The sequence below is a fragment of the Rhinoderma darwinii genome, chromosome 5, assembly GCF_050947455.1.
Source record: "Rhinoderma darwinii isolate aRhiDar2 chromosome 5, aRhiDar2.hap1, whole genome shotgun sequence".
NCBI classification, from domain to species: Eukaryota; Metazoa; Chordata; class Amphibia; order Anura; family Rhinodermatidae; genus Rhinoderma; species Rhinoderma darwinii.
The window spans coordinates 221,435,330-221,448,500 of NC_134691.1; the positions used below are offsets into that span (position 1 = coordinate 221,435,330).

The 13,171-nt window shown below is 41.8% G+C and overlaps 1 protein-coding gene across 6 annotated transcripts in view; it reads left to right on the forward strand.

Annotated features, from left to right (window-relative positions):
• Positions 1–13,171, forward strand: part of PDE1C (phosphodiesterase 1C) — an 851,320-nt gene that overhangs the window by 734,965 nt on the left and 103,184 nt on the right. For all 6 annotated transcript variants that reach the window (XM_075826958.1, XM_075826955.1, XM_075826954.1 and 3 more), the window contains 2 exons: positions 1,499–1,627; positions 3,322–3,423. In XM_075826958.1, coding sequence (XP_075683073.1) covers positions 1,499–1,627; positions 3,322–3,423 — 231 coding nt within the window. The remainder of the gene's footprint in view (positions 1–1,498; positions 1,628–3,321; positions 3,424–13,171) is intronic.

The window sequence follows — 13,171 nt, forward strand, 5'->3', positions numbered from 1 at the left end:
GTTAATGAACAGAGTAATGTCACAGCATAGAGATAACTGACAAAGTAATTTTATAAAAGGTTAATCTATTTCGAATTATGAATAATGTCACAATGTAGGGATAATGCACAAAGTAATGTTACAGTGCAGGGATAAGGTACAAGACGATATCAGAGCACAGGAATGATACACACATAATTGTCACCAGGCACTAAATGAGGTCACAGCACAGGAAAAAACACATAATGATGTCAGAGTTTCAATATAATGTACACAATGATGTCACAGTGCAGAGATAATACATATAGTGATGTCACAACACAGTGAAAATTGATGGTAACTATGATGCTCTATAGCTAAACTTTAAAATGGGCCCCATTCAATTTTCCCCTACCTCCTCCCATCATTCATATTCATTACTAATATGCACATGACCGTGGTTATTTTGCGGTCCGCAAAACCACGGATCCATTGTCTGTATTTGTGGTCCATTTGTTTGCAAATAACTTTCCGTAGTTTTTCCGTGTGCGTCATCAGGATTCACGGATCCGAAAAAAAAGGTAGGCTGAAATGGTCACCAGTTTGTCCTAACCCCCTGAGTAGGTCACAAAGAGGACACGCAAATGCGGACAGTAAAATCACATATCCTGAGTTTTTGCAGCCCGGAATCGACGGCCTCAAATGAATCCGTGACCATCACTGTCGTGTGCATGCGGCCATATAAATTAATAGGTCCGTGTGCTATCCCCAAAATTGCGGATAGCACACGGACAAAAAAAACACAGTCGTGTACATTAGGCCTAACTGCAACTTACCTCTAGTAGATGCTCTGTCATCTATCCTGTAGTTTAATCCATGTTTCTATATAAATAAGCAAGCATGTAATGTTATAATAAAATCATCAGTATTAGGCCTTGTTCACACGGCGTGTATAAGCCCTCACATAGCTGCATAGATGGAAAAATGTAAAAGTTATGGGTCTCAGAATACAACGACATAAAACTATTTCTTTTTTTAAACTGTTATTTTTCAAAAGTAGTAAAACATAAAAAAGCAATAAAAATTTAGTATTGCTGTAATTGTACTGACACGCAGAATATAGTTAACATAATTTTTACCACACGGTGAACGTCTTACAATTAAAACCCAGGAAGCAATGGAAATTTATTTTTTCCATTCCACCCCACAAAAAAAAAATAAAAAAAAAAATTTCAGTAACTTATATATTTATACAATAATGGCTGCCATAAAAATAAGACTCATTCTGTAAAAAAAACAAGTCCTCATTACGGCTATGTTGATGGAAAAATAAAAAAGTTATGGATCGAGATGAAAAATTCAGAACAAAATAATGAAAACTAAGTGTGGCAGGAAGAGGTATTTTTTCCATTTTAGGACCATTTGTAGAAAATATATTAAGAATGATATACTATACTCGACGCTAGAACGGCTAATAGGAGATCCAATTTTATCAGTTTCATCAGTCATGATGAATGAATAATTTTCTTTTGAATTTCAGATCAGATTCAGCTATTCTATACAATGACCGATCTGTACTTGAAAATCACCATGTAAGTGCAGCATATCGCCTGCTTCAGGATGATGAGGAAATGAATATACTGTATAACCTTTCCAAGGATGACTGGAGGTGAGATGCAATATATAACATTCTTAGTAAGTTTTAATCACTATTATTTAATGCCGCCATTTTTCATGTTTTCTGCCGTTCTATAAAATAACAGTTAGGGCAGAAAGACACGAACGTTGCGTTTTTGCGCACGCAAACAACGCTGCGTTTTGCGCGCGCAAAAACCATTTGACAGCTGCGTGTGTCATCCGTGTCTGATGCGCGGCTGCGTGATTTTCGCGCAGCCGCCATCATAGAGATGAGGCTAGTCGACGCCCGTCACTGTCCAAGGTGCTGAAAGAGCTAACTCTTTCAGCACCCTCGACAGTGAATGCCGAACACAATATCGAAAAACTTGTTGAAAAAAAGAAAAACTTCGTACTTACCGAGAACTTCCCGGCCGTTGCCTTGGTGACGCATCCTTGGTGACATGTCCTTGGTGACGCGCCTCTCGACATCGGGCCCCACCTCCCTGGATGACGCGCCAGTCCATGTGACCGATACAGCATGTGCTTGGCCTGTGATTGGCTGGAGCTGTCACTTGGCCTGAATTGTCATCCCGGGAGGTCAGACTGGAGGAAGACGCCGGGAGTTATCGGTAAGTCAGAACTTCGTTTTTTTTTTACAGGTTCATGTTTATTGGGATCGTAAGTCACTGTCCATGGTGCTGAAACAGTTTAACTCTTTCAGCACCATGGACAGTGACTATCTCCTGACGTCGCGTACCGATAATTTTTTTGCCGGGTTCGGCCAAAACGAGTTCGGCTGAACCCGGTGAAGTTCGGTTCGCTTGTCCGGCTTCGCTAATCGCAAAGACACTCCGTTTGGATGTTCGGAAACAGAAAAGCACGTGGTGCTTTTCTGTTTACATTCATTCTTTTGACAGCTGTTGCGCAAACACGCAGTTCGCACGGAAGTTCTTCCGTGCAACCTGCGTGGTTTTCACGCACCCATTAACTTCAATGGGTGCGTGATGCGCGAAATACGCAGAGTTATTGAACCTGTCACGCTTTTTGCGCAGCAGACAAACGCTGCGCAAAAAGCACGGACTGTCTGTACTGCCCCATAGACTTGTATTGGTCCATGCGTGCCGCGTGAATACACGCTCGTGTGAATCCCCCCTTAAAATATTCCTCACATGCCTTTCTTTTACCAGTGCAGTAGACCACTGTTTGTACATTTGAATTTTCCGTCATAGTGCAGATACAGGTGTATTACCCCTCCTTCTGAGACCAGGGAGTGGAAGAGGAGGTGATGCATACAAAGCCTCACATGTGTGTAGTGTTGGTTACCTTTTTTAAGCATCCAGCTGTACAATAGATCTGTATCTGTCATTAAATCCCCAATTCTCTGCTGACCCTGCCCCAGTCTACACAGCAAAGCTGACATGTGAGCTGTAGAAGACAGCAAATGTCAGCCTATTGGCTGTGCTCAGTGACCAGTGTGAAAACTATAATATTTAAGAATGGTTTTAATATAGTCACATATAAAAACACAACCAAAAATTAAAAAAAATTAAATATTCTTATAATAACTTGCTCACACTGGATTTAATATTTAAAGACATAAGCTTACCTCCCTCAGAATAAAGATATCAGAAAGGGGTTTGCGACACATATGGTTTACAGTGGAAATGTCACAAAAAATTAGCAGATGCACAAGAAAACTAATGTCTTACACATTCTTTTTCTTTTGGTCTTATGACAACCCTAAAGGGAATTCCGGGCTTTGGTGATTGAGATGGTGTTGGCCACAGATATGTCCTGTCACTTCCAACAAATCAAAGCAATGAAGAATGCTTTGCAGCAACCGGAAGGGTAAGTAACCTTGTTGTGATGTCCTATGGTAAAAGGTTAAAACAAATGCTGGTAGTCTATTATTATTTTGCCCTTCAAAAGGTATTATCTTATGAAAGCTTTTGTGTGCAGCTTTCTGAAGTCTCTTTAAAATTGAAGAATGAAAGATTAAAGTTCACATATATCAAATTGCACAAATTCTCTTCAAAGAACCAGCAGCCAAAGTATTTTCTTTTTAGGATACACATGTAATGTTTATTCGTGTGTAATGTGAATTTAGATAAGTACAACATTTAGAATAGTCGCTGAAGGCAATGCAGTTAATTTTTGGGTAACAAATTATTGTAGTTGTAGATGGAAAAATAACTTCATTTTGGAATCACCAGATTATAATCTAATGTGTATGTTATTCACATATAGATATAGCAAACACTGGGTCTCATTTATAAAACATTTATTAAAGAAATAAAATAAAAATCATTGTGCTAACAATTTTCCTTGTGAGCATTTTTACTGGACATGTACCATATTGAAAGAAATGGCAGATATGTTGTATATTACAGGCTACAACAAGAAAAAAGTATCAGAACAATGCTTCATAGGGTAGTACAATAGGGTTTCTACAGAAAATTTGTCTGATACTGTACAGCTATAACTTAAATGCTCACCGTCGTGCGTTGTTATGCGTTTCCTAGTTCAATCTCTACTTGTTATGCGTTTCAGGATGTCAGTTGTAATATAAATCCGACATCCCGCTGCAATGGCCAGAATCGGACATGACTCCGATCCCGGCCGTTTAACCCATGGCCAATGGCGACCGCAGCATCTAAGTGGCTACAGAGGGAGGGGGCTTCCTCTGTCCCTCCATTGGTGCCTATGGGTTTCCATGACAACCAGGGGCCTAATAAAGGCCGCTAGAGCTGCCATAGCTATATTCCTAATAGATTGCCGTCAGTTTTACACCAAAGCTGAATATACTAAAGCATTATATAAGCAATCAAAGGATTACATTCAGAAGTACCCTAGTGGGACTATATCAGTTGTAATACAGTAGATGGCACAAAAATACAAAGAAAAAGCACCAGTTACATGTTCAAATAGATTAGGCTATGTTCACATTTGTGTTCGGTATTTCCGTGGCTCTGCTCCATCATAGGAGCAGAGCCACGAAAATACTGGATACACCTCTTCCGTTGCACCACGGACCACAAGTGGAGGCCGATAGAACACATTGACTTTAATGGGTTCCGTTGGGTTTCCATCAGGGTCCCTGTGGATTTACTGGAAATGGAGCCTCCAACGCATATGTGAACAAGACCTTACAGTTCAGAGGTCAGTGAATGCATTTTTATAAAAATTGTTAAATAGTATAGTCATGTACATAAAAAGAGCTGAATAACTTGTTATCACTAAACTTGCGGGACTAAGTGGATTGTGTAATAAGTGGAGTTAATAAACTGGAGCTGTGCTGTTGTGTGTGATTCTGTGAACGGATTGAGTGCTCGCAAATAGAAGTTAGCAAGTTTTTTTTGTGTGCAGCTTCTGTTCTAACTACTGACATAATTTAAAACCCTTTTTTCTTTTCTGCTGTGCACCTAATTAAGGGGAGGGGTTAATTGCTCTCATGTGATATAAATGAACCTGCTGAAACTCATTTTGAACTTGTTCTCATTGAGCTTACTGGATTAAGTGGCTTGTGAAATAAGTGGAGTTAATAAAATGGTGTTAAAATGAGGAGTTAAAGTCCCTGTAAGTACTCTTCTTTTCTTTTACTTTTTCAATTGTTCACAGTTTTTTTGTAACGGGGATAATGGATAGCAACGTTGGAGGTTTTCTTCAGTGCACAGTTTGCCATATGTATGCACGACTGGAACCGGAGTTCCAGGTCGAATACCTCTGTGGCAGATGTGAGTATTTTGTTCACCTTGAAGCTCGCATTAGAGATCTGGAGGAGCAAAATGCAACCCTGAGGGCGATAGACAATCTTGAGCGGAGCATGCTGCTCACTGACCAAGCAGATAGTGGGGTAGAACTGGAGGGTGAAGACATGGGTCAGCAGGACCAGGCAAGTAGCTGGGTTAATGTAGTTAGGGGAAGTAGAAAGGGGTCCAAGAAATGGACCACTTTCTTACCTATACTGTAAAAAACAAACACAGTCTGGGAGGGCAAAAACACTTAATTTTAACCATTTCCCGCTTCCCGCAAATTGTCATATACTTACGACAAATGGATGGCACTGGCTCAGAAGCTGAGTTGGTGCCATCATCCCCGGATGTCAGCTGTATCTTACAGCTGACATCCTGCTGTAATGGCGGGGACTGAAGTTAGCTTCGATCCCCGCCATTAACCCCTAAATGCAGCGGTCAAATGCGATCGCTGCATTTAAGGTGTTTGCAGCTCATCACAACCCCAGCAATGAAATTGCTGGGGTGCCAATGGCTGCAATGCCAACGGAAGGCCTAATAGTGGCCACCCGGTCTGCCTAGTCTGGAAACCTTCCAGGCCCCGCCCAGAGGCGGGGCCTAAAAGGCTTCCGTTGCTGTCGGCAAGTTGGTGCTGGCTCAGAAGATGAGTCGGCGTCATCAGCAGTGGATGTCAGCTGTATGTTACAGCTGACATCCACCTGTAATGACAGGAACCGGAGCAAGCTCCGATCCCTGCCATTAACCCCTTAGATGTAGCAATCGAATGTGATCGCTGCATCTTAGTGGTTGGCAGAAGATCGGCAGCTCTGCTATGGCAACAGGAGGCCTAAGAACGGCCTTCTGCTCTGTCATTACGGAAGCTGATTAGGCCCCGCCCGAAGGCGAAGCCTCATTGGCTTGCTATTAGTGAATGACTGACAGATCTAATACATTGCACTACACAGGTAGTGCAATGTATTAGAAAAAAAAATCTGACAGTTGGATCTTCAAGTCCCTTAGTGGGACCAAAGAAAAGAGTAAAAAAAAAGTGTAAAAAAAAAAGTGAAAAAAACAGTTGTACAAAATATAATAAAATTTTCAAGTAATAAAATAAGTCCTTTGTTATTGAAAATAATAAACAAACCATACATATTTGGTATTGCCGTGACCGTAACTATAAAAATGTTATGTTATTTATTCCACGAGGTGAACGGCGTAAAAAACCCTGTAAAAAACAATGCCAGAATTTCTGTTTTTTGGTCACTTTGCCCTACAAAAATTGAAATAAAAAGTGATCAAAATGTTGCATGTATCCAAAGATAATATCTATAAAAACTATAGCTCATCTCGCAAAAAACAAGCCCTCATACAGCTCCGTCGAAGAAAAAATTTAAAAGTTTTGTTTCTCACAACATGGCGACAGAAAAAATACATTCTTTTTACAAAAGTTAATTTACTGTGCAAAAAGTTGTAAAACATAAAAGTACTATAAATTTGGTATCGCCGGAATCGTACTGACCCGAGTAAAGTTAACATGTAATTTATAATGCATGGTGAATGCTGTATAAAAAAAAACTAAATAACTATGCCAGAATTGCTGTTTTTTTGTCACCTTGCCTCTCAAAAAATAGGATAAAAAGTGATCAAAAAGTTGCATGTACCCCTAAATGGTACCTATAATAACTACAGCTCATCCCACAAAAAAAACAGCCCTCATACCACTACGTCTTTCAAAAAATAAAATTAGTTAAGGCTCCAATAAGTCAGGAAAAAAAAAATATGCAGTTGTGCAGGCCCGAGGGGAACATTTCTTCTTAATCAATAGGCAATTTATCAAGGCCCTAAAATTAGGGAACCAGGAAGGGTAGGGCCCAAACATATCTGTGGAAGCTAGGGTTCCCGTATTATACCAGGACAACACTTTCTTAGTAAAATTCCCCAAACTGCAAAGGTGCGGATTGTGGCCCAAAAGGGGAATAGGTAAGGACCATTTATTAGTGCGACACTGGTCAATAGAGAAAGGATTGTCACAGCGTAACACAAATCTATGGATTATTTTACCCCATTATTATACCACCTGACTATGCCCCTGATGTACTCTGCTCAGCTTACATGTACCCCCACATTATAAACTGAAATACCAGTAAAACTCCAAGCAAAACTACTACCAAGCAAAATCCACACTCCAAAAGCCAAATGGCTCTCCCTCCCTTCTGAACCCTACAGTATGCCCAAACAGCAGTTTACGTCAACATATATGGCATCGCCATATCCGGGAGAACCCTTTTAACAATTTTTGGGGTGTGTGTCTTTAGTGGCACAAGCTGAGCACAACATATTTGCCACTGAAATGGCATATCTAGGGAAAAAAATTTAACTTTTACTTTACACCATCCGCAGCGCAATCATTTATGGAAAAGACCTGTTGGGTGAAAATGCTCACTACACCATTTAATAAATGCATTGAGGGGTGTAGTTTCCAAAATGGGGTCACTTCTCAGGGCTTTATTTTATTATATCACATCAGAGCCTCTGCATGTGAACCAATACTGTGTAAGTCGTCAAATTAGGCCTAAACTTTGCATGGTACTCTTTCACTTCTGAGCCTGCTTGAATGTCCAGGCAAAAGATTAGGGCCACATGTAGGGTGTTTCTAAAATCGGGAAACACAGCATAATAATTGGAGAGCTGTCTTGTTGTGGTAGCACAAGCTGGGCATCACATATTGGCATATCTATAGAAAAAAAATCCAATTTTCACGCTGCAACATCGAGTGCACACTACTTTTTGCAAAACACCTGCAGGGTTAACATGCCCACTACACCCCAAGGTGAATACCTTGAGGGGTGTAGTTTCCAAAATGGGGGGTTTACACTGCTTTGGTCACACAGGAGCTTTGCAAAATGCTACATAGCAACCAGAAACCAATAGCTCCAAAAGCCAAATGGCCAAATGGCTCTCCTTCCCTTCTGAGCCATACTGTGTGCCCAAACAGCAGTTTATGACCACATATGGGGTATTTCCGTACTCGTTAGAAATTGATTTATAAATGTTGTTGTTATTTTTTTTCTTTATTTGTTGAGAAAATGACAAATTTTGAGCTGAAGCTACGTCTTATTGAAGAAAAGGGATTTTTTTTTATTTTCACTGCCCAATTCTAATAAAATCTATGAAACACCTGTGGGGTCAAAATGCTCACTACCCCCCTATATGAATTCCTCAAGGGGTGTAGTATCCTAAATGGAGTCACTTCTTGGGCGTTTTCTCACTTTTGGTCCTTCAGGGGATTTGCAAATGCGACATGGCCTCCACAAACCATTCCTGCTAAAATTGAGCTCTAAAAGCCAAATGGCGCTCTTTCCGTTCTAAGCCCTGCCGTGTGTCCAAACAGCCGTTTATGACCACATGTGGGGTACTGTTTTACTCGGGAGAAATTGCTTTACAAATTTTGTGGTGCCTTTTCTCCTTTAGTCCTTGTGTAAAAGAGAAAAAAATTAGCTAATCCTACATTTTCTTTGAACAAATGTATATTTTCATTTTCACGGCCTACTTCCAATAATTTCTGTGGGATCAAAATGCTCACTATACCCATAGATTTCCTAAAGGGGTGTAATTTCCAAAATGGGGTCACTTATGGCGAGTTTCCACTGCTTTGTCCCTTCGGGGGCTTTGCAAATGCGACACGGCCCCTGCAAACCATTCCTGCTAAATTTGAGCTCCAAAAGCCAAATGGCACTCTTTCTCTTCTAAGCCCTGCCGTGTATCCAAACAGCCATTTATGACCACATGTGGGTGTATTGTTGGGCGATTTTGTGGGATTTCCACTGTTTTGGCACCGCAAGAGCCCTTGAAACCTGACATGGTGCCTAAAATATATTCTAATAAAAAGGAGGCCCAAATTCCACTAGGTACTCCTTTGCTTCTGAGGTCGGTGTTTTAGTCCATAAGCAAACTAGGACCACATGTGGGATATTTCTATAAACTGCTGAATCTGGGCAATAAATATTGAGTTGCATTTCTCTGGTAAAACTTTCTGTGTTACAAAAAACTATTTTGCACAAAAAAAAATGAAATTAGTAAATTTCACCTCTACATTGCTTTAATTCCTGTGAAACGTCTAAAGGGTTAAGAAACTTTCTAAATGCTGTTTTGAATACTATGAGGGGTGATGTTTTTAAAATAGGGTGACTTATTGGGGGTTTCTAATATATAAGGCCCTAAAAGCCACTTCACAAATGAACTGGTCCCTGAAAAAATAGCCATTTGAAATTTTCTTGAAAATGTGAGAAATTGCTGCTAAAGTTCTAAGCCTTGGGGGGGCGTGGCTTGGCGCGCAACGGGATCAGTCGCATGACTTGAGAGCTCCGCTGTGGTCCCATGCTATATTGATCCTGTGAATATCCTGATCGTTCCTTACCTTCATCATTACGTCCCGGAGATCCAGGCAGCAGTCGGGTGGTAAGAGTGGAGTTATGGGCCCCACGAGAGGTCAAACGGCCACGGAAAAGCTACAGAGCTATGCCCGGGAAGATATCAAAGATGGCGGCCGTGCTTCCCTGCAGCAACGCTCAAAGGGCAGTGAGACGCCTGGCGGGACGACATCTTCCTCAGCGGTGGTGGAGGAGACAGAGCCGGAACCTACCCCGACGGAGGTGATGAATAAACTCCTGGCAGCCATATCAGCATGCAAGACCTCGCTGACCGGTAAGATGGAGGAGGTGAAAATTGATATAGGCCTCATCAGGCAGGATATACAGGCCTTGAGAGAACGAGTGACGCATGTGGAGGATAGAGTGTCAGGGGTGGAAGACAGGATGGCGGCCATGCCACGTGCGATTACGGATCTGGAATCCATGACGGAGTTATTAAAACAAAAAAATGATGATTTGGAAAATAGGCTGCGCCGGAATAATATCCGTATAATAGGAATACCTGAGAAATCGGAGGGCCAAGATCCGGGCGAATTCATATCTAAGTGGTTGAAAGAGATACTGCCAGATGCACCTTATTCGCAGGCCTTTGCAGTAGAAAGGGCGCACAGAGTGCCAGCAAGACCACCTCCACCGGGGGCCCCTCCGAGGCCGATGCTGGCCCGGTTGCTTAATTGTAACGACAGGGACATGATCCTGAGTCAAGCCCGCCGACTGCAAGGAATTAAGTATAATGGCGTTGCTATATCCATATTCCCGGATTTCACGGCTGATCTACAAAAGCGCAGAGCTACGTTTATGGCGGTGAAAAGGCGGCTGAGGGATCTCAATATCCCATATTCTATGGCGTATCCTGCAAGGCTGCGGGTAGTGGATAACAACCGTTCTATCTTTTTTAACTCTCCGCTGGAGGCCGACTATTGGGTGAGAGGGAGGAGATCGCCCCGCCGCGTGTGATCCCTTTGGAGGGTGAGGATGGAAAGTGCTGCAATTTAAAGATGATGCTGGAGTTCCTCATGCGCCTGATGCAGGCTAAAAGTTTTTTTTTTGCTGGTTGATCTCCTGTGTTTAAGGAGGGATTCCAATGTTATGGTACACCCAACTTGAAGACTTATCCGGCGGGTGGATAGATCCGGAGGCCCTGAAAAGGGTCATTCTTATCCTCCCCATTTCATTTGAATGGACTGCCGGGACTATCAATCTGTTACCATTCTGTTCATGGAGCTTGGCCTATAGTGGGAAGGAGTGATCCGGCCGAAGTGAAGAAGGGGTCTCAGTTGAGAAACCGCAGGAGAGATCCTGGTATATGCGCAGGAAGCATATTGCGGTTAAATATTACTGATATATTGTTTACACTGCTGATTGATTTATAGTCCTCCTGTACAAATTTATGGAAAGGGCTTAAGATGTAATGTGATGTTTGAAGATGCAGATAGGGAAGGATACGTTAACACTGCCTAATAGCACGGGGCCTTCCCCGTTACTCTTTGGTGCCACGAGGAGGGCATGATTCGGCAATGGCCTATGTGTCATCTCGCATTGCCGATACAATTTACTGTTTATATGTTAGTTCTGTCATTTATGTTTTCAACGCCGTATTTAGGCGAAATTATACTCATTTATGGATGCAAATGTCTAAAAAGTCATACAGTGCAAAGAAGGTGGGGAAAGGTCGCTAGGGAAAGTATATTGATATTATGCAGGAGTCGGGAGCCATCTTCCCTCCGAGGCAGACATAGTTTCCGGGCCCACTAATGGCGTCTATACCGATCGTGTCTTGGAATGTACGGGGGCTGGGTACCCCGAGGAAAAGGGCGGCCATTTTTGCATGTATCCGTAAATTTAACCCCTCTATAATATGTCTGCAAGAGACGCATTTAATCCCAGACAAAGCGAGATTATTGCGTAGACCTTGGATCCAATGGTCTTCACACTCTTTTCATACGTCCTACTCCCGGGGGGTATTTGTATTAATCCACAAATCTCTGAGGTGGGAAGCGGTCAAACTTAAAGTGGATAAGGAAGGTAGATATGTGTTTATACATGCTTACATCGACACTATACCATTTGTATTACTGGGCCTATATGTTCCTCCTCCGGCGAATACACAGATTTTACATGAGGCTGCCGCATTTGCTGCCGCTTACCCACAAGCTACGGTACTGGGCATGGGGGACCTTAACCCTTTCACGACCAAGGATGAAAATGCACGTCCTGGTCGGCTGCTAGTTCCCGCACCAGGACGTGCATTTTCGTCCGCATTTCAAACTGTCACTCTGTGTAAACACAGAGTGACAGGCGCGCGCTGACAGCTGTCCTAGAAAGCTGAGACGTCAGTCTCGCCGGACAGCGGACCATCGCCGCTGCTTTCGGCAGTTAACCCCTTAAGTGCGGCGTCGGATTGCCGTCGCCGCATTTAAGTGGTTTGAAGCACATCGGCAGCCCCCACGAAGTGATCGTGGGGGCTACCGATGCTTGTCACGGCAATCGGAGGTCAGATAATGACCTCCGGGTTGCCATGTACGGAAGCCTCGGAGGAACAGCCTCCGGCCGTTCCTCCTCTGCTTCCTGTCAGTGTGACAGTCACGTCACAATGACAGTTAGAGTACATCACACTACGTGTGTAGTGTAATGTACTCTAGCAGCGATCAAAGCTGCAAGACTAAGTGTCCCCTAGTGGGACAAGTAAAAAAAAGTAATAAAAATGTTTCAAAAAAAGTGTCAAAATAAAAGTTATAAGTTCTATAAACACTAAATGCTTTTTTTCCTATAATAAGACTTTTATTATAGAAAAAAAATGAACACGTTAAAAAAGTACACATATTTTGTATCACCGCGTTCGTAACGACCCCAACTATAACACTATAATGTTATTTTTCCCGCACGATGAACACCCCAAAAAAAATCAATAAAAAACGACGACAGAATCAGAATTTTTTTGGTCACCACCGCTCCCTAAATAAAGAATTAAAAGTGATCAAAAAGTCGCATGTTCCCAAAAATAGTACCAATAAAAACTTCTATCTGTCCCACAAAAAACAAGCCCTTACACAGCTTTTTTGACTAAAAAATAAAAAAATTATGGCTCTCTGAATATGGTGACACAGAAATTTTTTGGGTTTATAAATAAGTCATTTTATTGTGCAAACGCTAAAAAAAAGGAACAAACCTATATACATATGGTATCGCCGTAATCGTACCGACCCGAAGAATAAAGTAAAAATGTAATTTATAGCGTACGGTGAGCGCCGCAAAAAGAAAACCTAAAAAATGGTGTCAGAATTCCTGTTTTTTGCTCAGGATTGCAAAAAAATTGAACAAAAAGTGATTAAAAAAAAAAATCGCATGTACCCCAAAATGGTACCAATGAAAACTACAGATTGTCCCGCAACAAATAAGCCCTCACATGACTCCGGTGGTGAAAAAATAAAAAAG